The following is a 24,918-nucleotide window of genomic DNA, read 5'->3' as shown; positions in this document are numbered from 1 at the left end:
GGTGTCTCAGGCCACGTCAATGGAGTCTGCAACAAAGAAGGAGATAACATAAAGGAAATCATTAATGAATTCTGACCACCACCAAGGATAGTATAAGTTTTGGATATGAGTTTTCAGTTCAAGAAATGTTAGGGTCCATAACCGGATTTGTTGACTTTATACAGGGTAGTTATTGATAAGGAACAATATTAGAACCCAGAGGTTACCCAGACTTTTTGGCTCGTGGAAAAAAAAAAAAAAAAAAAACGATCACCTTGGTCTACGCATTGGTTATATTTACAGACTCATAAACGAAAAATGTTCAGAAATCAAAGCCAAAAAACAGGTTAGGAATCAAATCAGCACCACACCCTCTAGTCAACGCTGTTGTGATAAGATTCTCAAAGAAACCTGGAAGATTGGATGCTCAACAAGCAAATCATATCCCAAACGATCTTTTAGCTAGAAAAGATTCAAATGGAAGAAAGGAAAGAAGCCTGTTCAGCAAAAGAAGTATATCAAACGTAATACTTCAAAGTCCAAAGCGAAAGCGCTTGCAAAAAAGAAAGGATGCAAATGCTACATCTGCGACGAAGAAGGCCACATCGCTCCTAATTGCCCAAAAAAAGGTAAAGGAACATCAAAGATGATTAAAAGGATCAAAACAAAAGATCTTTGTGTTACTACGACCTGCTGAAATATATATAAAATGCAATGGCCTCATTTGGCCTTAAAACTAATCTATCTTGTCCCAACGCACAATGCAATAATATACAATATCCCCAAAATCAACACATTCATACAAATGTCCCGTTCCTCCATCTCCTCCAAACAAGGAATCACTTTAATTAAATTAAGTTACGGTCCATGAAATATATTTATTTACACAAATTCTACCATTACAACACTATACAAGTTACACCTAATTTTTTTTTATTTATAAAAGGTACATAATCATGTTTCTATACAAAAGACAACAAAATAAGAATTCTAGTCTAGTCTTAATTTGCAATGCGTTGTCGCTCGCCCCTTCTTTTTCCAAACCTGAAAAAAATGTTAAATAATGGAGTGAGCTAAAAGCTCAGTAGGAGGTGCCTAAGGCACACCTCTTGAAACCCCGTGAATTCACATAACGAATAGAAATACAGGAATTAGGATCATACCATGCCGGGGAGAAAATAACCACAATATCAATATCTACAACCCAAGTCAAGAATGAACATGCCGTGAAATGGGATGCAATGTCATTCCTCATTTCCACAACCATTTCCCAAATTTATTTATTTATTTATTTATTATTATTATTTTTTTCTTTCGAAGGCTAATTTCCCTTTTTTATTTCTTTCAAAGCCAATTTTTTCTTTCCTTCCCAATGAGTGCATGAATATTTTATACATTTAAATGACATGCCAACAAGAAATATCATTCTATGCAAATCAAATATATTCACAATATACATGCTTTATAGAAAATCATCAACATTTTATATCATGCTTCTAAATAACAAAATTCAACTCATGTAACATAATTGACATGAAATATAAACATTTTAGCATGCTTTCTCACACAATACGAACTAATACACATAATCATATTTCCACATACAACAATTTAGTCACTTTAAAGGAATCAACACAATTAAAGCATACTAGGCAACAATTTACACAAGATAACTCACAAAAATCTAAGAAGTTGTGAATTAAACACCCCTACCTCAAAGTAATGAAAAATCCCCAATTTCCAAGCCCAAAACCTTAGAATTCGAAAATCCTATGGGTGACCAAACAAGCAATTGCTTCTATCAATGCATAGATCTCGCCGAGCTCTACGTTTTGCCGCAAACGGCACTTAAAAATTCCAAATGGCTGCAGAGTAATTGAAGTTTGAAAATTGAGAAGAAAAGAAAAAAAAAAAAAAAAAAAAGAGAAGGGAAAGCGAGAGCTTACGGGAGAGAAAAGAAATGGAGACCAAATGTGGTTTCTTGACCACTTAATGGAATTAGTGGTGGGTCCCACCAAAAATCTTTTTAACTTTTTTTTTTTTTTTTTCATTTACCACCACACATATATGCACACACACACTAAATCACATCCACGTAAAACACAATAAATAAAAAATAGATGTGATGCAAATGGACCCAACCAAAACTCCCATACGCAACAATTCCGGTAGCGGGCCCCACTCAGGACCGTCCGGCTCAAAAAACAGAGAAATGCCGAAATGGCAACCGATGCATTTCCATGAGTCCTGAACTCAATGGAATGTCCCAACCAACTCTAGGACACACCCGGCACACCTCACAGTGTCAAGCACGTAAAACGAGAAAAGACGAAAATACCCTCGCAAAATCGAAAAATTCCAGAAAATAGAAAATGGCGAAAATTGGAAACATTACAAATATTCTCTACAAAATATCTAGTGAATCAAAATCCGACGATAGTGATGAGGAAGTTTATATGATAAATTTTACTTCTCATCCTGAAGAATCCTCTAACATTAAACTCAGCAATGTTATTGGAGAAAAAGTACAGTTTACGAACGAACAGCTCATTCAGTTCGCTAAATTCCAAAAGCTGAAGAAGGAAGATCTATGCAAGACTTCTAAGTTGTCACAAATCTTTTCAAAAAAGATTTTTGAACAATTCAGCAGAAATACCTCGATTGATTACACATCTTCCAATGGTATGCCTGATTTCAACATCTTTAGCAAAGAAAAAGTTGCTAGATGAAAAAATCAATTTCCTCATGCTAGATATATTCATATAGGAATGGTCCAAATCAAGATCACTTCTTTGTTCAGAAAAGGAACTAATCAACCCATTCTTGTTCTTGTTATGGATAACCGACTCTATAACCCGGTTGACGCCTTAATCGGCGGTGTTCAATCAAATCTGGTTAACAATGTTATTTGGTTTAAACTAACGCCAAATTATTTTGTTTCCATCGATGATCCAAACATTGAAAAAGTTTTAAAAGTCAAAATCAAACTTTTAAATCTTCAAATGGATCGTAACTCTCCAAGTTTAGGAATTCAATGGAAAGTTCTCTACGAACTGACCAAAGAACCTGAAACTTCTACTCTTCCGATTGACCCCAAACTGGTCACTCTTTTTGAACCTCGACCCTTCGATTCAATAATTGAACCAAAATTATTGAAATGGACAGACCTCAAAATACCAAGAAATTGGCTATTCGAAGGTATCGACACAGAAAAGAAAGTTCGAATAGAGGAACGTACAGTTACCACTATTCAAGCTTCTAGTTCTAATCTCTATATTAAAAATATAGAGAAACCTAACATTCAACGTTCAGTCTATGCACGACATCCTCGTGAACCAACTGGATGGGATAAACTACTCCCTCCTAGACTGTCAAACATCCAGCCTTCAAATCTACCTCCTAGATAATGTCAAACATGTTGATTGGAATTTGTTATTCCAATCGTTAACCATGTCAATTAAAAAGTTTATTCCTGCACCCATATGGTTTAGATGTTAGAAAAGGGTTTAAGTTACACCCCCTCTAATAACTTAATCTTCTTGTTAGCACTAGAGAGCCTTCGTAGAAGTGGGGAATTAAAATTTAAAAATAAAATAAAATTGTATGAAACTAAAGGCTTGGTGCTGTTCATGGCCTTAAGAAATGGTGCTGTTCAGGGGAATGTTGCGGGAAAGGAGCAAAATGCTTTCATTAAGGGGAGGAAGTTGTAGGATAATGTTATCATGATCCATGAACTAGTTAGGGGGTTCAAGTCTTCAAAATTAAAACCAACAATGGCCATCAAGATTGACTTGAAAAGGCCCATGACTTTGTGTCATGGCCTTCCATGTTCTCTCTTCTTCAAACTTTTGGTTTCGGAAGGAAATGGATTGGCTGGGATACGGAATGTCTTGGTTCACCCTGGTTCTATATAATAGTGAATGGGTCTCCTGTATGTTTCTTTCAGCCTAAAAAAGGATTGAGACCGGGATGTCCTCTCTCCCCTTTGTTGTTTACATTGGCAACTGAATTCTTCTCCAGTCAATTGCAGAAAATGGTTGACGATGGGAAATTTCAATTGTGCAAGGTAATTCAGAAGAGTGGTTTGCAGTTCTCTCACTGTTTCTTTGCAGATGATCTTATATTAGTCAAAAAGGCTGACATTAGTACAGCTAAATGCATAAACTAAGTGCTGCAGGACTTTCACACAATTTTTGGTTTGGCTGTAGTTTTGAGAAAAGACAAGTTTTCTGTCAAGAGACCAAGAAAGCTGAAGAATATTTTGAAGATGAAGGTGGGTGAGCTTCCTATGAAATACTTGGGGTTGCCCACGGTGGACAGAAGATTAAAACACTCACTGCTCTGAGCTTATGGATAAAATTACAGCTAAGTTTAGCAGCTGAAACTCTTCTAACTTGTCTCGTGCAGGAAGGGTGGAATTGGTTAAGACAGTTATATCCTCATTTTTCTATTATTGGTGCTACGCTTTCAGGAGTAATGCTTACACTTCTGCTATGATTGATAACATGAAGAAGTCCTCTATCTGTGGGAGCAGAGAAAATGCAAAGAAAATACATCTAATGAAGTGGAGTCAGGTTACCAAACCTAGATCAGAAGGTGGTTTTCACATCAGGAAGTTAAGTGAGATTGATAGAGTTGCTAAAACTTCCCTACTGTGGCACTTCATTCATGGTAAAGACAGGTTGTGGATTGCTTGGTTCCAATCTTTGAGGGGTGTTGTTCAATCAATATGGAGCTGTATATATAGCAGTAAATTCTCTACGTTCTCAAAGAATCAACTAGATACTAGAGAACATTGGATACCCAATATCTTTTTAAAAATAGAGGATGGTCAATTAGTTAAGTAGTTATTGGATCCTTGGTGGAAGGTCAACTTTCATTCAAGCTTTTGGGCATAGGGTGGTGACACGGTTTGATTTTTCATAGATTTCAAGTGTTAATGACATTATGCAAGGAAACAAATGGTTGAAACCTCGATTCTTATCTAGTGAGGCTAAATTCATTTGGAATCTGGTTTTAACCATTAAGATCCATCGAGGAACACATAGAGTTCTATGGAAACATGGTTCCTTTTCATTCATATCAGCTTGGAAGAATTTGAGAGGTCATCAACCTAAAAGGCAGTGGTATAAAGTTTGTTGGCATCAAAGTAGACCTGCAGCATGCTTCACAACTCGCCATGTCCTTCAGAACAAAATTCCCTCCCTTTGAATCTGCAATTGAGGGTATTTGTCTCTCTTCTATTTGTCATACTGTTATAGGCTATGTTACATGGACTTGGCGCGTGTGTTAAGCACAGATATGTATTCATGCATCAGACGTGTCAAATCTCCAACCAGATGAACACATGGACACTGCTAAATATTCATGTTATTTAATATTTTTATTTTTTATCTAAAGTAAAATAATGTTTTCATGCAACATGGTGTTCAATGCAGCCATTCCACTCATTTTGTTAAGTGAGGGTATGCCCTCTCTCTTGGCCTTGTAGTTCAGTTTCTTTGGTTAATGAAAGTTTACTTGGAAAAAACAAAAAAGGCTTACTGCTGATATTTTGTGTAGCAGGTCAAATAGATAAGAAAATCTGATGTGAGACTATATTGCAAATATTCTCTGGATCTCCATAATTGTTGAAGACACTATACTTGTCAAGGCAGTGTAATTTAAGCAGAGCAGACAAGAATTTGAGATTACATGATAGATAGAGCTACCTTCTTTACCTGATTCTTAGGCGTTTCCTTGTCCTTGTAAATGTCCGGTGGCCACGCTTTGTAGCAGAAAGTTTGACACAATTTTCTAATTTCTGTTTCCGCTTTGTCCTGCGCAAACGATAAAATGTTGTGTTATAGGTGGAGCCTAGTTATTCTCCGGCTTAGTTTTGTACATTATAAAGGGAGAGAATAATGCTCTGGATTGGCAATTGAACTATAACCTTGAATTTTGTTTGCTTCTGCACTTTTTTTGCCTCCTTCGCATTGAATTTCTCTTCAAGCTTCTGAAAGTATTGAGGGATAAACCATGTGATACCACAGCCTAGTAGATATATATTGGAGTAACGGACAGAGAAAAAGAGGAATAAACAAGGCAAGAATTGCCTGCTTCCTTCTTGCAGCTCCTTCCTCTGTCCTCAACTTTAAAGGAGTGGATAATGTTGGCAACTGTAATTTGTTTCAGCAGGCACTAATGGACTTGGAACTACTGGCATACAATAGCAACAAATCATATAGCAGCTCTTTCTTAGCAAGTGACTCATATGGCTGCTACAATAGACTTGACAATGTTTCATCTCTTGCTTTCAGGAGGAAATACTTCAATAAATTTGTGCATAGAAATCCTTCAAACAAACCAGTTATGTTCTCATAGTTATCCACAAATGATACAAGAAAAGTTCAGGAAAATGTTAATAATAATTTATTTGATTTCTGGAGCTTAATAGGCCTCCTAGGCAGATCCTTAAAAATATGCTGGATTCTGATTTCTTACCAATTGCGCGGTGTGCTGAACCAACACATTGGTATATATTTTCAAAGTAGTTCCCTTAAGTTCACTGGATCATCCTACATCATAGTTTCTCTAGTGCTCTACCAATTGAATGCTCTGCACAATTTGCAATATTAGAAAGTTACAAAGCCACTTACACTGCAGATAGGATGTACCATTTTGGTCCAGTTGTTTTACTTTGTGAGAATGAGGGATCAAGTGGTGTTCTAGCCCTGCAAGTGTAGATGTGACAAAATATGTTCATGTCAGCGAGAGAAAATTCTAAACACAAGTACCATTAGTTGGAAACCTGAGACTTCTTTTCTATAGATTCTTGGATGAATATTTTAAACCAGTTACCTCATATTTTCTGAACTAGGTGTTGCTAAAGGATTGTGCTTTGTTACCCCATTCACATATTCCTGCAGGTGAGAAAAGAAACTAATATTAGCATTCATGAAAAAGAATCCTCATTTGAGGAACAGAAAGCAGGGCAGAGGAAAAAGAGACACCGCAGTTGGAGTTGAGGATTCACACAATCTTTAGGTGCCTTTGAACAACTGGGAGCACCTCTTGAACTTCCAATCTTCCGTATAGTCGGGTACTAAATTTATCAGATTCTCTGACAGGAGTCAAATTTATCAAATACTTGAAGTGTTGACAGTAGTACCTATTATCGATTGAAAGAGGGGACCCTTTCAACTTGCAAACGGCACAGGCAGATCAGCAGTTACCATTTCCGAGCTGCCCCAGTTAGCATGGAGCTGTTTGATTGAGATCATTCTCTAAAGATGCAATCATTTTGCTCAGAACGATAATCCTTTAGGATAGTTATAAAATGCCTGTGTTATACTTCTTTCATAGTAAACCTATATTTTCAAATTATGTGCCATATTTTTCTTGTGATTAAATTCTATTTTAGTGAGAGGCTCAATAATAGATTGAGAGATGCAGAAGTGGTTTGAGATTCTGACATGAAGCAAGTATACAAAAAAACTCTTTCAGTTCTCGGGTATTAGTGTCACATTGGTGCTGGGCATTCCACTATAATTTCGTATAATAACTAATGGATTATTTCCTTTCATCCTATTTGTGTTATATGGAATTTGCAAACTATTTCCCCATATTACTCTAATATACATTGCAGGCATGCGAAAAAGAAAATGAAAAAAGAACACTCAACCAAACAACATGGTTGTCTGCTTAAGTTGATGCAAACTCAACCTAAACTAATTAACTAAATCATAGAAAGAAAAAAGTTATCATGGGGTGTTTTCAGCTGTTGGATAGAGACAATGGATTCATGGACCGCATCACAAGTTGTTTATACACAGTTACACACAGAAAACACATTACAAAAGAGCAGCAAGTGGGCTACACTGCTGCTAAGTCTCCTAGCCATTTCCATCAAAAGTTACATCACAAGTTGTTTATACACAGTTACACATACAAAACACATTACAAAAGAGTAGTAAGTGACATAGCTAGAATGCTTTTAAGTATTCTAGCCATTTCTATATAAGTTAACATACTTACATGCCGTCGAAACACATATTCATTCTGCCAGCATTCATTGCCCATTTAGCTCTCAACGGCTCATCAAAAAAGAGGGGCTGCAAGTCAAGGGAAAGGCCAAGAGTGTCCCAAAAGCTGCAGAGGTGCAATGTGGTATCAAATTATGGGTTGATCAGTTGCACTTGGCAGGTGGCTGATGCTAAACCCCCCGAGTTTAAGTTTTCTGGGTGTGAATGATCCAACAAGTCTTTCAAAACTTTATCTTCAGAGCTAAGATTAGAATCAATAAGAGTTTTCTGAAAAGAGATGTTCTCAGCCAATTCCTCGCACCTGGCTGAAAGACAAGCAGTTTTTGCTTCCTTTGCTGCCAAATAGGGACGGAGTTGCGTAGCATACATATTGTTCTGTTGCAATTCCTCCGAAATCCGTGCAGCTTCTTGGTTAAGACCGCGGACGGTTAGTCTAGCTGTAGCATCAGAGAACCTCGGCTCCAGCCACGATAGATCCAACCCCACCAATTTGCAATCGGTCATTAGATCTCTAGCTAGATTGATATTACACATAGTAATTTGGCTAATTCTTTTTTCTTCCACGGATTTGATGAGATTTGCAAGGGCATCCAAGTACAGCCTCTGAAAATATGCACTTTTCACTCTAAAACTTTCAAAAGTCTCCGGGTGTCTGTGAAATATGCAATCAAGGTATGGAATGCTACCGAATTTACATTTATAACCATGCCACTGCCCTAATTCGTTGTGGCCAATTTTCTCCTCTCGAGGTGGAGGAAGGGGTGGCACGAGACTGGTCTTTGGCAGTGAAGCACCTGCTGATGAAGCTGAAGCAGGGGCGACATTTACATTTTTAGCTTCCGGCAAGTTAGAGTTGATGTCCTCCGAGTTTAAGTGCTTATCACCAGCACTAGCTTGGATCTCGATGGACTTAGGAGATGCAACCTCCTCCTCAACAACATCAGCAGCACACCCACCTTTGGCAGCAGATAGATCTCTCTGTTCACCATCCACACGGAAATCAACTTTAGAGCCAAAGTCCGAATAGGTTTTGGAAAGCTATAAGCAGGAACTAGAGTAAGTAGCTAAAAACAAACCCAAACGATAAGCCGACAAAGATGGTGAAAAGGGAAAATGAACTAATAATACCATTCTCATGCGCTTCCACTTGGGTGGCCTTGGGTTGATCCATGGAGGCTGCCTTTTATAGTGACTTTTGCCACGCTTCTGAGGCTTTGAAGGTGCGGCTTTGTGTGCCGCCCTACGTGGAAGGAATGTTTTATGCGCTGCTACAGCAGCGATGGTGGTCGTGGCTACTGCAAAACGGCTTAAGCTACCACTAGTTACATTTGGGCGCCTTTGGGGAGCTTTCAAGGAAATATCATCTTCGAATATAGGGACTTGTTCTAATGGTTGAGGAGAGCCGGAAGGGAAGGCAAAGAACAGCTTCAAAATGTTAGCCCAATACTTTCGAAAGCATCGAGTGTACCTACCTTCGCGTTTGTCTGAGGGAATAGTGAAGCTAGGAGGATATTGACGAAAGGCGAGTTCGCGACAACTGCTAAATCTAGCACAGCTAGAAGTATATGATCCCGAGCAATTGGTAGACCCTGGTATACCTTGGTCATATCCAAATTGGCGAGCAATCCTACAAGGGTTGTACGCGATTGCTCCCTCTCCAGTCTCAGTTATATAGGGAAGAGAACATTTGGACACAATTGCAATGAACATTGAAGTGTTGATGTTGAAGTCATCCTTCAACACTGCCACATCATCTTCAGGAATCACACAAATCCTTGGAAGAATAACGCCGTTGAGCTTAACAGCATATGGACGGGCACAGAAGTTTTCAAATCCATCAATATAGTGACCCAATTTATGGCGAGTGGTGAAGTAGGTCCGCCTCATTGCACGACCAAAGCATTGAAGCTTGTCCTTTATGGGAGGAGGGGCGTAGTGTGGGAAGCGCTCGTACAAAAACAGAGTCAAGAATGAGCATGAAACATAAGTAGTCACTTCATACCGACCGAGAGATCGAGCCCAATCTTCCTTGATCATATCCAGCCTGTAGTATAAAGTACCCAAAAACATGGGGGCAAGAGGCAATGCATGGCCACGAGAGAGAGCCACGGCCAAAGGGTACACTCTCTGGTTAATGCCAACTTCAGGTTTGCCTTCAAAAATAAACCTGTCTAACCAGTAACATAAGAAGCCTGCTAGCTCATAACGTTTTCCATACTCAGGCCCTGTGACACTTCTACGGTGATGTTGAGCAGAACTAATCTCATAATCTCGGAAAAAGTGTCTATACCACTGGGCATAAGTTGGGTTTTTTGACGAACACCGAGTAGGCGAATCGAGAAGAACAGAGCCTTGAAACCATGAGCCCCATTGTGCCGCCTCTGTGGCGGCGCTACGCAGGGCATCAACTATTTCCCGGTCCTCTTCCGATACCACGGAAAGATCAGAATCAGCTGAACCGAACATCGGAAGATAGAATAATTCACAGACATCTTCCAAAGAAGGCGCGAACTCACCCCAAGAAGCCACAAAGGTGTGAGTCTGGCAACTCCACCTCGAAAGGAGCACAGCTAGGCTCGCTTGATCGAACTTAACCGTCAAAAATGAACAGAGGCGAACCGATTGAAGGATATTAGCCCTGGTGAGAATGTCACGATAATGCTCATTGCCGCGAATATATTGTGACCAGCATCCCCAATCAGATCCTCCTGGAGCACTGGTATGAGTGGTGCTTGTGTATTGGACAAAGGAGTATGGAAAATCTCCTCGTTCAATCAAAAGACGGCGAATGGAAGAAGCTGGCAAATCATCAGCTGTGGTCTCGCTCGCCTCTATTTCAGATTCCAACAGTAAGGGTTTGGTGTTGGTGTTGATAGGTTGGTTAGAGTTATAGGAGTCGGGATAAGTGGTGACTTTGTCCCAAAATTGGTCACCATTATGAAGGTATGGAGCTCGGCGCCACTCGGATGGCGGAGGGGGCTCAGGAACCAGACCATCGGAGGCGGTCAAGAGTTTCTCCGGCATAGATAGACAGAGTGTAGAAAGGAAAAAGAAAAATACAGAGAAGAGAGAAGGAAAGCAGGAGAGGAAGGTGGGGGTTTACTGTGCGCGTCTTTTCAAATACTATACCGGGGAAGCGTCTGCCAATCAATCTCTTGGTATCTATGCCTTGTCATTCCTTGAGATTCTTTTTTCAAAAGAAATTAAAGCAATCATACACTAATTAATAAAATTATCTATTCATTTTTTATTTGATTAAATTAAATAAAATAATTACAAATTTATTAAAAATTATTATTAATATTTAAAATACCCTCTAAACTTTTATTTCAAAATATCAAAATATATTTTTTTAAATCACATAATTCCAAAATGCCAAAAAAATTAGCAAAACTATCAAATATGCTGAAATTGGTGGTTTATACGCTTTTTTATTTTATTCTATAATTTTGTGAATTTGGTCTCGTCCATATTATACATACAATTGCTTTGAACAGATAATTTGGGACAAATTTCTTTGATATTCTTTATTATTATTTTTTGATAGTTAAGCAATTTAATTTATTATAGAAGAAAACAAACAGACAACTAAAGAGGCATGTGATATTTTGTACCTATATAATTTTAAATAATTTTAAGAAGAATATTTTGATATTTTGGAATAAAAGCTTAAAGGGTATTTTGGACCTTAAAAATAATTTTTAATACATTTATAATTATTTTGTTTAATTTAATCAAATTGAACATTTAAAATATACTATTTTGTTATTTTACCTTTTTTTAATATAACATTTTATTTTATGAATGGAAATTATATGACCTATTCTCTTCCCGTGTTTGGTAAAAACAATATTGTGAATGTGAGTATGTTTAATTATGTAATGTTATGTTTTTCCTGATTCTTTTTGTTTTTTTTTTTTAATATATAAATACTAGCTTAATGTCTTGTTAATTGTTATCATATTGTGAGCATGTTTGTAAATTATATTAGTTGTTTATATATATATATATATAAATACTAATTTAAATGTTTTTTTTTTTTTTTTCTTCGAAAGATGAGGGTGATTTTATATATTAAAAGAGGTAATACAAACGGAGGCAAGCCTCCACTTTGGGCCAAGTCCACGAATGATGGGCTTGCCAAATCACAAAAAACAAATGAGTATACACAGGGCCTAACCCAAAAGATGAAGACATTTCTAATTTAATACAGGTGAACTAGACTATTCTTGTCTGAGGGCAAAACATAACGCTTGAAGCGATCACGTTCCGGTGTGACCATTTAGGGCAAGAACCCTAATACTCGTGATCATGTTGGTAAATTATATAAGTGTTGAAAAATATATGCTTCATATATTATTTAAGATTAATCATGTATTATACTAACACGCTTATGAGATAAGGAATAAAATCATGAATATGCTTACATAATTAATTAAATACTCTACTCTAAATATTTAATTAATATTTACAGTAAAGTAATAAATAAAAATATAAAGAACCTGAATGGAGTGTAATACTATGTTTATACCTGTTTGGTGCTAAATAATCTAGGCACTTGTCTCCCATGGTACAACAGTTTTTTCTTCTACCGATAACACAACTATAAATCAATGGATTCAAATATTCTTTCTAATTTGACTCAAAATGCACCTATACTATAAATCAATGGATCCAATGATGAATAGTAGAATGTTTTAAGAGCCTTGACACCATCATCGATAAAAATAAATTAAATTAAATTAAATTGAATTTTTTCCTGAATATATATATATATATATGGAGTATATTTTATTGTATATTTTACCTTTTCTAGTATATTGTTTTATTTTTGAAAAAATAAATAAATTTTTGGATCAACTGGTGTCACAATTATTGAGTTTAACTTTCTAAGATGAGAGACACTCTATTTTTGTAACATTACTCTTCAAATTCAAGTTATTGGGCAAAGTGGTGGTTTTCATTGGTGATCAAATGAGAGAAGGTGGACAACAAATATTTATTGTTGGGATCGGTGCAATTTGAGTGGATGAACTGAACATAACCCAATTTTTCATCGGTTTGGACAAGTATTTTTATAATTAGAATTGGGTTTCGAATTTAATTAGGATTTATCTTAATCCACCCAAATTCTAATATTATTTTTATACATATTTTATATTTAAATTTTATACTAATTTAATATTTTAAATATATTAAGCTTCAGATATCAATTATCAGTGCCCGAAATGTGAGGGTATATAAACGGATTTGTTGGCTTTATACAGGGGAGTAATCGACTCAGAACAGCATTAGCAACTAGGGTGCCTTGGTGGAAGTGGGGAATTAAAGAGAGCAATTTTGTATGAAGCCAAAAAGGCTTGGTGCTGATATCTGTGTAGCAAGTCCAAATGGATAAGAAAATCTTGTGTAAGACCTTAATTGCAAATTATATCAGGACCTCCATTGTTGTTCAAGACACTGTACTTGTTGAAACAGTGTAACTTAAGCAGAATAAGCAACAATTTGAGGTCACATGGTAGATAGATAGAGCTACCTTCTTTATCTGATTCATTGAAGTTTCCTTGTCCTTGTAAAAGCCAGGCAGTGGCCGCGCTTTGAAGCAGAAAGTTTTACGCAATTTTCAAATTTCTGTTTCTGCTTTCTCCTGTGCAAACGAAACAATGCTATGAATTTGCAAACTATTTTCCCACTTTGCAGGTATTCAAAAGAAACACTGAAACAAACAACATGGTTTTCTGATTGGTCGATGGAAACTCAACCTAAACCTGTTGAGCTAGATCATAGAAAGAGGAAAAATTTATCATGGGGTGTTCTCAGGTGTTGGATAGAGACATTGGATTCATGCAACACGTCACAAGTAGTTTATACAAACACAAAACACATTACAAAAGAGCATTAAGTGAGCTAGCTACGTTGTTTCTAAGTTTCCTAGCCATTTCCACCATAAGTTAACCTACTTCTATGCCGTCGAAGCACATTCATTCTGTCACCATTCATTGCCCTTTTAGATCTCAAAGGCTCATCAAAAACAGAGAGGGCTGCAAGTCTAGGGAAAAGGCCACAAGTGAGCCAAAAGTTGCAGAGGTTGTTGGTCAGGTTGTTGGGTGTGAAGGATCAGTCAATAAGTCCTTCAAAATTTCATCTTCATAACTGAGAGTATGGTCAAAAAGAGCTTCCTCAGAAGAGATGTTCTTGGCCAACTCCTCGCACCTGATTCTAAGAGAAGCAGCTTTTGTCACCTCTACCGCCAGGTCGCGACGGAGATTCGTAATATTCTTATCAGTCTCTTGCAAGTCTGACAACATCTGTGCAGCTTCTTGGTTAAGTCCACGGACCGCAAGTCTAGCATTAGCATCTGTGTACCTCTGCTCGAGCCATGATAGATCCAACCCCGCCAAGGATTTCCAGTCCGTCATTAGATCTCTAGCATCATTGATATCGTCGGTAGTAATTTGGCTAATCCTTTTTCCTGCCAAAGATTTGATGAGACCGGCGAGGGCATCCAACAACATCGCCTGAAACTGTCCACTTTTCACTCTAAAAGCATCGAAAGTCTTGGGGTGTTTGTGAAATATACAATCAAGGTATGGAATGCTTCGGAAGCTACATTTATATCCGTGCCACTGCACTAATTCATCAGGGCCAATGTTCTCCTCTCGAGGTGGAGGAAGGGGCTGTGCAAGACTTGTGTTGGGTACTGAAGCACCTGCTGATGAAGCTGAAGCCGGGGCTACATTTACATTTTCAGCTTCCGGCAGGTTCAAGTGGATTTCCTCGGAGTTTAAGTGCCTATCACCAACACTATCTCTGATCTCAATGGGGTTAGGAGATGCAACCTCCTCCACAACATCATCATCCGCACACCCACCTTTGCCAGCAGATAGATCCCTCTTTTCTTCATCAGCACAGAGTTTGAGTAATTCTCTAGAACCACATGGATAAAGGAGCCAAGCAACAGGTATGCTTTCATGGCATACCACAAGCTGATTTCTTGGTATCTTATCAAGGAGCCCCAAGCGCTGCAATTCAGATGCCCTCCCCTGTTGCTCGCTCTCTGAAGGTGACTTCTCAGTGATATTAGCAGTGTCGTCGACTTCAAGACAGCTAGGAGAAACAGGTGCTTCATCAGAACCATGATCAAGCGAAGAGCCAAACTCTGAATTGGTATTGGAGAGCTATATGCAAGAAGTAAAGAAAGTAAATAAAAACCAACACAGATGATTAGCAGACAAAGATGGTGGAAAGGAAACTTGATTAATACCATTTTCATGCGCTTCAACATGGGTGGCCTTAGGTTGATCAATGGAGGTTGCCTTTTGCCGCAACTTGTGGTATTGTTTTGAAGGCGCGCAGACCTACGTGGCTGAAATGTTTTTTGAGCTGATGCAGCAATAGTGGTGGCGGTGGCTACTGCAAAATGGTTTAAGCCCTCACGGGATACATCTAGGTGGTTTTTGGGAGCTTTCAAGGAAATGTCATCTTCGAATATAGGGACTTGGTCCAGTGGCTGAGGAGAGCTCGATCGGAAGGCCAGGAACTTCGTTAAAATGTTAGCCCAATACTCGCGAAAGCGTTGAGTGCACCTACCTTGGCGTTTACGTGAGGGCATAGTGAAGCTAGCAGCATATTGAGAAAGGGCGCGTTGGCGAAAACTACAAAATCTAGCGCAGCTGGAAGTATATGATTCTGGACAATTGGTAGGCCTTGGTACACCTTGGTCATATCCAAACTGGCGAGCAATCCTACAAGGGTTGTATGTGATTGTCCCTTTTCCGGTCTCAGTTATGTAGGGAAGGGCACATTTGGACACAACTGCAATGAAAATTAAAGTGTTGGTATTGTTGTCATCCTTCAACACAACCACAGCGTCCTCGGGACCCCCACAAAATGTTGGATAAAAAATGCCGTCGTGCTTAACAACGTATGGACGGGCACAGAAGTTTTCAAATTCATCAATATAGTCACCCAATCTACAAGGAGTCGTGAGGTTGGTCCATCTCATTGCATGACTATAGCATTGAAGCTTGCCATCAGCTTTTTCACATAAGGTTCTGGGACCAGGGGCATAATGTGGGAAGCGCTCAAACAAAAACAAAGTCAAGAAAGAGCATGAAACATAAGTAGTCACTTCATACCGACCGAGAGACCGAACCCAATCTTGCTTCAGCATACTCAGCCTGTAGTATAAAGTACCAAGAAACATGGGAGCAAGAGGCAATGCATGGCCACGAGAGAGAACCGCAGCCAAAGGGAACACTCTCTCGTTAATGCCATCTTCGGGTTTGCCTTCAAAAATAAACCTGTCTAACCAGTATGATAAGTAGGCCGCTAGCTCATAACGTTTTCCATACCCAGGTCCTCTGACGCTTCTAAGAGAATGTTGATCATAATCTCGGAAAAAATATCTATACCACTGGGCATGAGTCGGGTATTTTGTCGAACATGGAGGAGGCGAATTGAGAAGAACAGAGCCTTGAAAGCGTGAGCCCCATTTTGCCGCCTCTGTGGCCGAGCTACGCAATGCATCAACTATTTCCCGGTCCTCTTCCGATACAACGGAAAGATCAGAATCAGCTGAGCCGAAGATTGGAAGATGGAATAATACACAGACATCTTCCAAAGAAGGCGCGAACTCACCCCAAGAAGCCACAAAGGTGTGAGTGTGGCAACTCCACCTTGAAAGGAGCACATCTAGGTTTGTTTGATCAAGCTGAACTGTCAAATTTGTAAAAAGGCGAACCGAATGATAGATATTAGCCCTAATGAGAATTTCACGATAACGCTCATTGTCAAGTATATACCGTGACCAAAGTACCCAATCGGGTCCTCCTGGAGGACTGGTATGAGTAGTGCTTGTGTATTCGACAATGGAGTATGGGAAATCTCCGCGTTCGATCAAAAGACGCGGAATGGAAGAAGATGGTAAATGATCAGCTGTGTGGCTTTCCTCTGTTTCAGGTTCCAACAGTAAGGGTTTGGTGTTGGTGGGTGGGTTAGAGGATTCGGGAAAAGTGGTGACTTTGTCCCAAAATTGGTCGCCATCTTCAAGGTATCGAGCTCGGCGCCACTCCGATGGCGGAGGGGGCTCAGGGACAACACCATCGGAGCCGGTCAAAAGTTTCTCTGGCATATTGAGACACACGGAAAATACAGATGAGAGAGCAGGAGAGGTAAGTGGCAGTGAATGTGAAGCCTAATAAATAAGGGTGGAGTATCCACTTAAAAATGTAAAATTATAAGCGTTTAATTTAATTTGAAAAGTACTTGTATAGAGTCTGAGTGATTTTTTTTTTATTTTATATATATATATATATAATTATCCCTAAATAAATGTATACTTTAAATTAACATGGTAAATTTTTGAGTTAAGTGGTATGCTAGTACTGGAATTTTAAATAAAAACAAATTAATTCCTTGAAAACTTGGGAGCATCCAGAAGGGTAAAAAATATTAAATGGAGGTAGAACTCCAAATGGAATTATTATTGTTATTATTATTTTTCTAATAATAGAAAATAGTCATTAACCCTTGGTCAGGTAATACATTCTTCGTTGACAAACAAGTATTATAATTGCACATGAGCTTGTTGCATCAAGTTTAAGGTTCAATTTTCTTTGGTGCAAATATTGGTGAATTGTAATTACCCTAGCTGATGTCAAAATTTTAAAAAAAATTCTGTATAACCTCCCCTAAAAATGGGCCTTCAACAACCTGTCCCAACACATAATAAAATTAATATATTTCAACATCCCATCCATCCGTTCATTAAACCTCAACGTGGCTCATCTCATGGTGGAACATCTACATACCGTTTAATCCAAATTATCATAATTACAGTCCCAAAATATAGTTACAATAACAAGAGTTCACGAATCTCTATACCAAATATAACAAACTAAGATTTTACAAAAATATGGGACTTAATACAAAAATAGCAAAAGAAGTCTTCTAGTTCAGATTAGGCCTGTGGTGGAAAATCATCCGCCATTTCTTTCTCGTTTCCTGAAAAAAATAATAAGTATGCAGGGTGAGCTATATGCTCAGTAGGTGACACTTAAGACACGCATCTTGTGTCCTTGTGAATCCATACAAAGAATAGATCAATAGAAATGGGGATCATACAGTGTCGGGATAATACAACATTTCAACCAAACTCAAGTGCAAACAATGCAATGCCATGGAATGCAAATGCATGCCGATGTCGCTCCTCATTTTCATAATCCAAACATCATTTCCAAACCGTTAATACAGCCTGCCCTTTGGTAGCCCCGCCGCGACACGAGAGGAGGATTGGCTAGTGTCCCTGACCCTTGGTAACCACGCGGCGTCATTATGGGGCCCAGCTGGCTCAACCACGCTAAGGCGTGTAATACCCTGTAGTTTAAAAAGGGCTTATTTAAATTAAATTAAATTATTTCTGTATATTTAATGTGATAGTTATTCATCTATTATTGTGTATGTTAATGTATTAAATTAAATTAATTTAATTGTGCATGTATTCATATTTTATATTTTTATTTATTGGTAAGGTTTGTATTAAGCAGTATTAGTTACTTAAAGTAATATATTTATATGGTAAAGTATGATTATGATTGTAATGTATTCTTATGTAAAATAAAAAAATAAAAAAATAATAATAATAATAATAATAGTTATAATAATAATAATAGCTATAATAATAATAATAGTATTAAATCATAATGTCATGATGAAATTAGAGATTAGGATAGGATTTCATTAATGTTTATGGGTAGACTTGAAGCCATATGGTTAGAAATGTGGTTACATGACTTGAAGCCATATGGTTGGGAATGTGGTTAGTTAAATGTAAAATTAGATATTTGTAATATTTATATTATATAAATTGTATATAAATTATTTAGCCTACCTTAGAATGAATGAACGGGAGTTAGAAAAAGTTATAGCTTTCAGTGAGCCATTGTAAAAGTGTGGAAAGGAAGAGAGAGAAAGAAAGGAGCTTGGACCGGTGTAGGAGGAATTTACCCGACTACGCGCAACCGGCGGATTTATTTTAAATCTAAAAGGCAAGTTATTATCTATTTTTCCCCTTTGAATCCATAAATTAATTGTTTAAATTATTTAAATTATTATGGAGCCTTGAGAGCATGTTAGGAGTTAATAAATTATTATTTTTAGTTTATTTAATTAATAAAATTTTAATTATTTAGGATGGTAGATATTTAATTATTATCCTATACAATTAAATCTAGCTAAAAATAATTATTTAAGGCTTCAGGGATTTTTCTAGAATTTTCTAGAATTTTTCGGTAATTTTATGCATTTTCCGGCGAGGCTCCGGCGAGATTTCCGGTCGCCGGCAGCGCGGAAGAAGACCAGAGCAATCCGGTGTGTTGCGGCGCAAGGTAACCCGTGTGCGCATGGATCCATGACCGGTTGATGGAAAATTGATTAAAAGAGGGATTCGGTGTAGCGCGGGCCACTATATGATGGTGCGCGCTAATCATCAGCCGCAGGATGAAAGGAACATAGGTGGATTGATCCGGTGTGGCGCTCATGTAGGAAAGATGATGCAGCCAACCAACCTGAGGACGCCGCGTCAACAAGAAGCCATCAACGCGCGCGTGGGAGCGCGTGCATGCGCGTGGAACTCTCCAGACGCGCGTAGGAGCGCATGCAAGCGCGTGGGAGAGTGGGGAAGGTTGGGCTACGCGTGGGGAAGCTTAGGGCAGCGCATGGGGGCGCGTGAAGGGCCCTTTCAGCTGCTAAAAATTACCAGACTACCCCTAGGGCCATTTTTGTGAATTTCAGAACCTTAAACTTTGATTTTTAGGGCCTGTGTTGGTATTTACGGGTTTGCGGGCCACGAAATTATTATTTTATTACCCGTTAATTATTCTTATGGCCGATTAATCTTTTCTAAGCATTTATTGGCTCGTTTACAGTACGGATATGAATGTGATTTATTTAACGACATTGTTAAATATAAATAGTGTTATTATCTTATTAAATGGTATCAAACATTACTGTTAAATTAAATAATGCCATGGTTTTAGTCATATAAATTATCCATGATATCTTATGGGATGTTTATACTGTTAAATGATATATAAACCATGATTATTATGCTGTGTGCATTTCAGGAAATAAATAGACTGTTTAATTATGTCGCATTTATATTATATGGATGTGTTGCCATATAGAACCATGTGAGCTGGCTAATAAGTTTAGACTCATTTATACCTTATGCATTCATTGCGATAGACAGATGTGTGGCTGTCGGGGTATGTGGTTTAATATTATTGGCATGTGTTGCCTAATTGACGTACTCAGTATATTTAGTAATATTATTGGCATGTGTTGCCTAATTTATATGCTCAGTATATTCATCAGTACTTTGAGAGGTGTTATCACTGTGTAGTTCGTTATAGTCTGTGTTGTCAGTACCGTGCACCATGTATAATAGCTGATTTCCCGGGTAGGGAAAGGAGACACTTAACCACCTAGTGTGAGTCTAAGTGATCACCGTCTATTCTGGTTGAGGTCATATTATACATTGGGTAGTTCCCTTAGGATGTATACAGATATAGTACTCATCCAATTCATAATGATTAATTTATTTGATTCTCTGATTTGGGTCACAGTAGAGAGGACTTGCTCGTGGGGTTGACCCACCATTGTTGTTATTTCAGGATACGGTCAGTACCCGTTCCAAGGTTGAGGTTAGCAGTGTGGGACCACCATCCGAACTCATCTACTCTTACGATCCAGTTCAGGGTAGAAGTTTTATGTATTACTTCAGTTTCAATTTTTATTTACTTTTGACGTTGAACTCTCAAGTTTATATTTAGGGATCCTTGACATAGGATTTCCAAGTTGTAATGGAGTACTGTATTAAGTAAAGGATGGATGGATGTTGTATTATTTAGTGTTCCTTTCATGTCTAAATTCTTTTATTATTATCATTTTGTATTCCATGCTTGTATGTTGCCAATTGTTTTTGATATCCCTCGTTTTTCGTGTATAAGCCTGATCAACTTATGCGTGGAAAATGTGGGGGTGTCATAGGGCGACTCCCTAGTCCCCTCTAGGCTATATTAACCTCCGGCCCGTTGGTAACCCCGCAGCGACCAGGTTTTGCATAAAACCATTTCATCAAAAACACTTCCCTGAAATTCCCCATATTTATTTCAAGAACAATTTCTCCCATTTCATGAAAACCCAATGGTATGTACATGTATATATATCCCATGCTTTCAATACTATGGCATTTAGAATTTTATACCACATAATTAAGCATACATCATATTTAACATCTCTAAATGAATTATCAACACATTAAACACGACAAGACAACACAAAATTTTACACCACAAAATTAAGCATACATCATGTTCAACATCTCCAAATGAATTATCAAAACATTAAACACAACAAGACAACCTCTAAGCATGCTTTTCTACTCATATTCATAATCATGAATTTTCCTAAACATCATTTATATAATCATTGAAACAATTAACTTCCAAATTTAACATGCTTGTCACAACAAGAGAGATATAATTCACAATGGAGCAAGAAAACATGGATTAAGAGCCCCTACCTCTAAATTGAACCAAACCTTTGAAATTGGGTCCTTAAATTCGAGCTCCCAAAGAGGACCAAAAGATGGAATTTCTGGTACTAGCACGTAGAGCTCATCGTGCTCGTCGTTTTGCCTCAAACGGCACCTAAATCCGCCAAGAATTGAGAGAGAAATCAAGGATTGAAGTTGAAAAAGAAAAAGAAAAGAAAAAAAAACAGAAGCAGCGAGAGAGAGATTTAGCTGCCCGAGAGAGAAAGCAATTTAGGATTAAATGGGTCTGTAATGACCCTAATAACTCAAGTGGGCCCCACAGTTGAAAAGTCAAAAACTTTACATTCTCCCCAACTTTAAAAAAGATTTCGTCCCCGAAATCAAGACATACCTGGAGAAGAAAACAACTCTGGATACTTGGAGCGAACCTCCTGTTCGAGCTCCCAAGTAGCCTCCTCGACTCCGTAGTGTCTCCAAAGGATTTTCACCATGGGTATCGTCTTGTTCCTCAACACCTTCTGTTGTGTGTCAAGGATATGAATTGGTCCTTCCTCGTAGGAAACATCCTCATCAATGTCTACATCAACCCAACTCAAAATATGACATAGATCTGGCTCGTACTTCCGTAACATCGATACATAGAAAACATTGTGGACCCTATCCAACTGTGGTGGCAAAGCAAGTCTGTAAACAACTTCTCCTACACGGTCCAAAATCTCAAACGGTTCAATAAATCGTGGCGACAACTTGCCACTTTTCCCAAATTTCATCAAACCCTTCCGTGGAGAAACCCGAAAAAAAACGTGGTCTCCCACCTCAAAGGATAACGGCCGTCTCCGCTTATCTGCATAATTCTTCTGTCGGCTCTAAGCTGTAAGTAACCTCTGTCTTATCAACTTAATCTTCTCAGTAGTCTCAAGCACAATGTCAGGTCCTAAGGCGGCTGTCTCGCTTACCTCAGTCCAACAAACAGGAGACCTACAAGGTTTACCATACAATGCCTCAAATGGAGCCATCTGAATGCTCGCCTGATAACTGTTGTTGTAGGCAAATTCAATAAGTGGAAGGTGATCCTCCCAACTACCACCCAAGTCAAGCACACATGCCCGAAGCATATCCTCCAAAATCTGGATAGTACGCTCCGACTGACCGTCAGTCTGTGGATGGAATGTCGTACTCAGGTGCAACGCTGAGCCAAACGCTACTTGAAGTCCTTCCCAGAACTTCGAAGTGAACTTAGCATCCCTATCTGAAACAATGATTACTGGAACTCCATGCAACCTTACAATCTCCTTCGCATAAAGAATACCAAGCTTTTTTGCATCATCTGTTGCCTTAATAGGCAAAAAGTGAGCCGTCTTGGTCAATCTGTCAATGATGACCCATAGGGACTCATTGCCCCTTCGTGACCTTGGAAGACCTGTCACAAAATCCATAGCAATATGCTCCCATTTCCATTGCGCTACAGGTAATGGTTGCAACAAATTGGCTGGTCTCTGATGCTCGGCCTTCACTTGCTGATAGGTAAGGCATCTAGCCACAAACTGTGCAACATCTTTTTTCATCCCGTTCCACCAATATTGACTTCTCAAATTGTGATACATCTTGGTACCACCTGGATGAACTGCAAAGCGGGAAGTGTAAAACTCCCGTAAGACGTCCTCACGACAAACAGTAGGAACCACCAACAAACCCCTGAACCGTAGACCCCCATCTGTATACAAAGCCCAATCTTTCACTGTCTCACCACTGGAGATCAAAGCGTGAATGGCATCTAAATCCGGGTCTTGTCTCTGTGACTCAATCACTCGTACAACAAGAGTAGGCTGAGCCATAAGACTAAACAAGAATGCCGACTCGCTGTCAACATCATCATCAAAACAATACAATCCCATCTCTGCCAAATCCTTAAGCGTCTTCCACTTCCGAATAACCAGACAGGCCAAAGTTCCACGAGATTTTCGGCTTAAGGCATCTGCTACCACATTTGCCTTGCCCGGATGATACTGCAAGTCAAAATTATAATCTTCCAAGAATTCAACCCATCTTCTCTGTCTATTGTTTAAGTCCTTTTGGGAGAAAAGGTACTTGAGACTTTTATGATCCGAGTACACCTCGAATCTTTCACCATACAAGTAGTGTCTCTAACACTTCAAAGCAAACACAACTGCCGCCAACTCCAAATCATGAGTAGGGTAGTTGTACTCGTGAGTCTTCAACTGTCGAGACCCATAAGCCACTACTCTACCATCCTGCATCAACACACACCCTAAACCATCACGTGAATCATCACAATAGATCACATAACTCAAGCCACGCTCAGGTATCACTAACACAGGAGCCGTAGTCAATCTTGTCTTTAATTCCTGAAAAGATGACTCACAGGCTTCATTCCATGCAAACTTAATCCCTTTCCGGGTTAAATGAGTCATAGACGCTGCCAAACGGGAGAAATCTTTCACAAATCTCCGGTAGTAACCCGTTAGACCGAGAAAACTACGGATCTCAAACACATTCTTGGGTTGCTCCCAATTCAAAACAGCTTCAATCTTTGATGGATCAACTGACACTCCGCCTTCTGAAACAACATGTCCCAAAAACTTCACCTCTTGTAGCCAAAACTCACATTTCTCATATTTGGCATACAACCGGTGCTCCCGCAAAATCTGTAAAACAATACTTAAATGGATCTCATGTTCCTCCCGAGATCGTGAATACACAAGAATGTCATCCACAAAACTACCACAAACTGGTCCAAGTAATCGTGAAAGACACGGTTCATTAAGTCCATGAATGCCGCTGGAGCATTAGTCAAGCCAAAAGGCATAACAAGGAACTCATAGTGTCCATACCGTGTACGGAATGCTGTCTTCGGGATATCCTCATCCCTAACCCGCAACTGATAATAGCCAGACCTCATGTCAATCTTGGAGAAACAATTGGCTCCCCTCAACTGATTAAATAAATCATCTATCCTTGGCAAAGGATACTTGTTCTTGATGGTGGCGCGATTCAACTTCCGATAATCGATGCATAATCTCAAAGAACCATTTTTCTTCTTAGCAAACAAGACCGGTGCGCCCCATGGTGACACACTCGGTCGGATGAAACCTTTCATCCTCAAATCATTAAGCTGTCTTTTTAATTCCTCCAATTCAACTGGTGCCATAGAAATCGGCGCGGTACCTGGTATTAACTCAATAGAGAACTCCACTTCTCGGTGTAGAGGCAACTCTGTCAAATCCTCCGGAAACACATCCAGAAAATCACGAACAACTGTAGGATAATATTCTTCCACAACATCATCCTCTTCGACTATAAGGGTAGCCAAAAAGTAATCACCACGACTCCGTCCAC

At 38.7% G+C, this 24,918-nt stretch overlaps 2 protein-coding genes across 2 annotated transcripts; one reads left to right on the top strand and one right to left on the bottom strand.

The window, feature by feature from the left end:
- The first annotated feature begins 2,747 nt into the window (after nucleotides 1–2,747).
- On the top strand, nucleotides 2,748–3,386 carry LOC132267523 (uncharacterized). The gene has a single exon (XM_059768678.1). The coding sequence runs from the start codon at nucleotides 2,748–2,750 to the stop codon at nucleotides 3,384–3,386; it is 639 nt and encodes a 212-aa protein (XP_059624661.1).
- A 3,174-nt stretch (nucleotides 3,387–6,560) lies between these two features.
- LOC132267522 (uncharacterized) lies at nucleotides 6,561–17,247 on the bottom strand. The gene is made up of 9 exons (XM_059768677.1): nucleotides 15,268–17,247; nucleotides 14,102–15,181; nucleotides 9,132–11,027; nucleotides 8,218–9,041; nucleotides 7,996–8,109; nucleotides 7,030–7,081; nucleotides 6,820–6,881; nucleotides 6,618–6,692; nucleotides 6,561–6,576 (listed from the first exon to the last, which is right to left on the bottom strand). Exons 1-9 carry the CDS (start codon nucleotides 17,134–17,136, stop codon nucleotides 6,561–6,563), a joined length of 5,988 nt encoding a protein of 1,995 aa, XP_059624660.1. The 5' UTR covers nucleotides 17,137–17,247.
- Between the last annotated feature and the right edge of the window lie 7,671 nt (nucleotides 17,248–24,918).

Source organism: Cornus florida, unplaced genomic scaffold (genome assembly GCF_030987335.1).
Source record: "Cornus florida cultivar Cherokee Brave unplaced genomic scaffold, ASM3098733v1 CherokeeBrave_3.0.0_Hap2_Chr07, whole genome shotgun sequence".
In the NCBI taxonomy this organism is placed as follows: domain Eukaryota; kingdom Viridiplantae; phylum Streptophyta; class Magnoliopsida; order Cornales; family Cornaceae; genus Cornus; species Cornus florida.
Note: the sequence above shows the minus strand (reverse complement) of the source record. Positions and strands in the feature narration are given on the sequence as shown.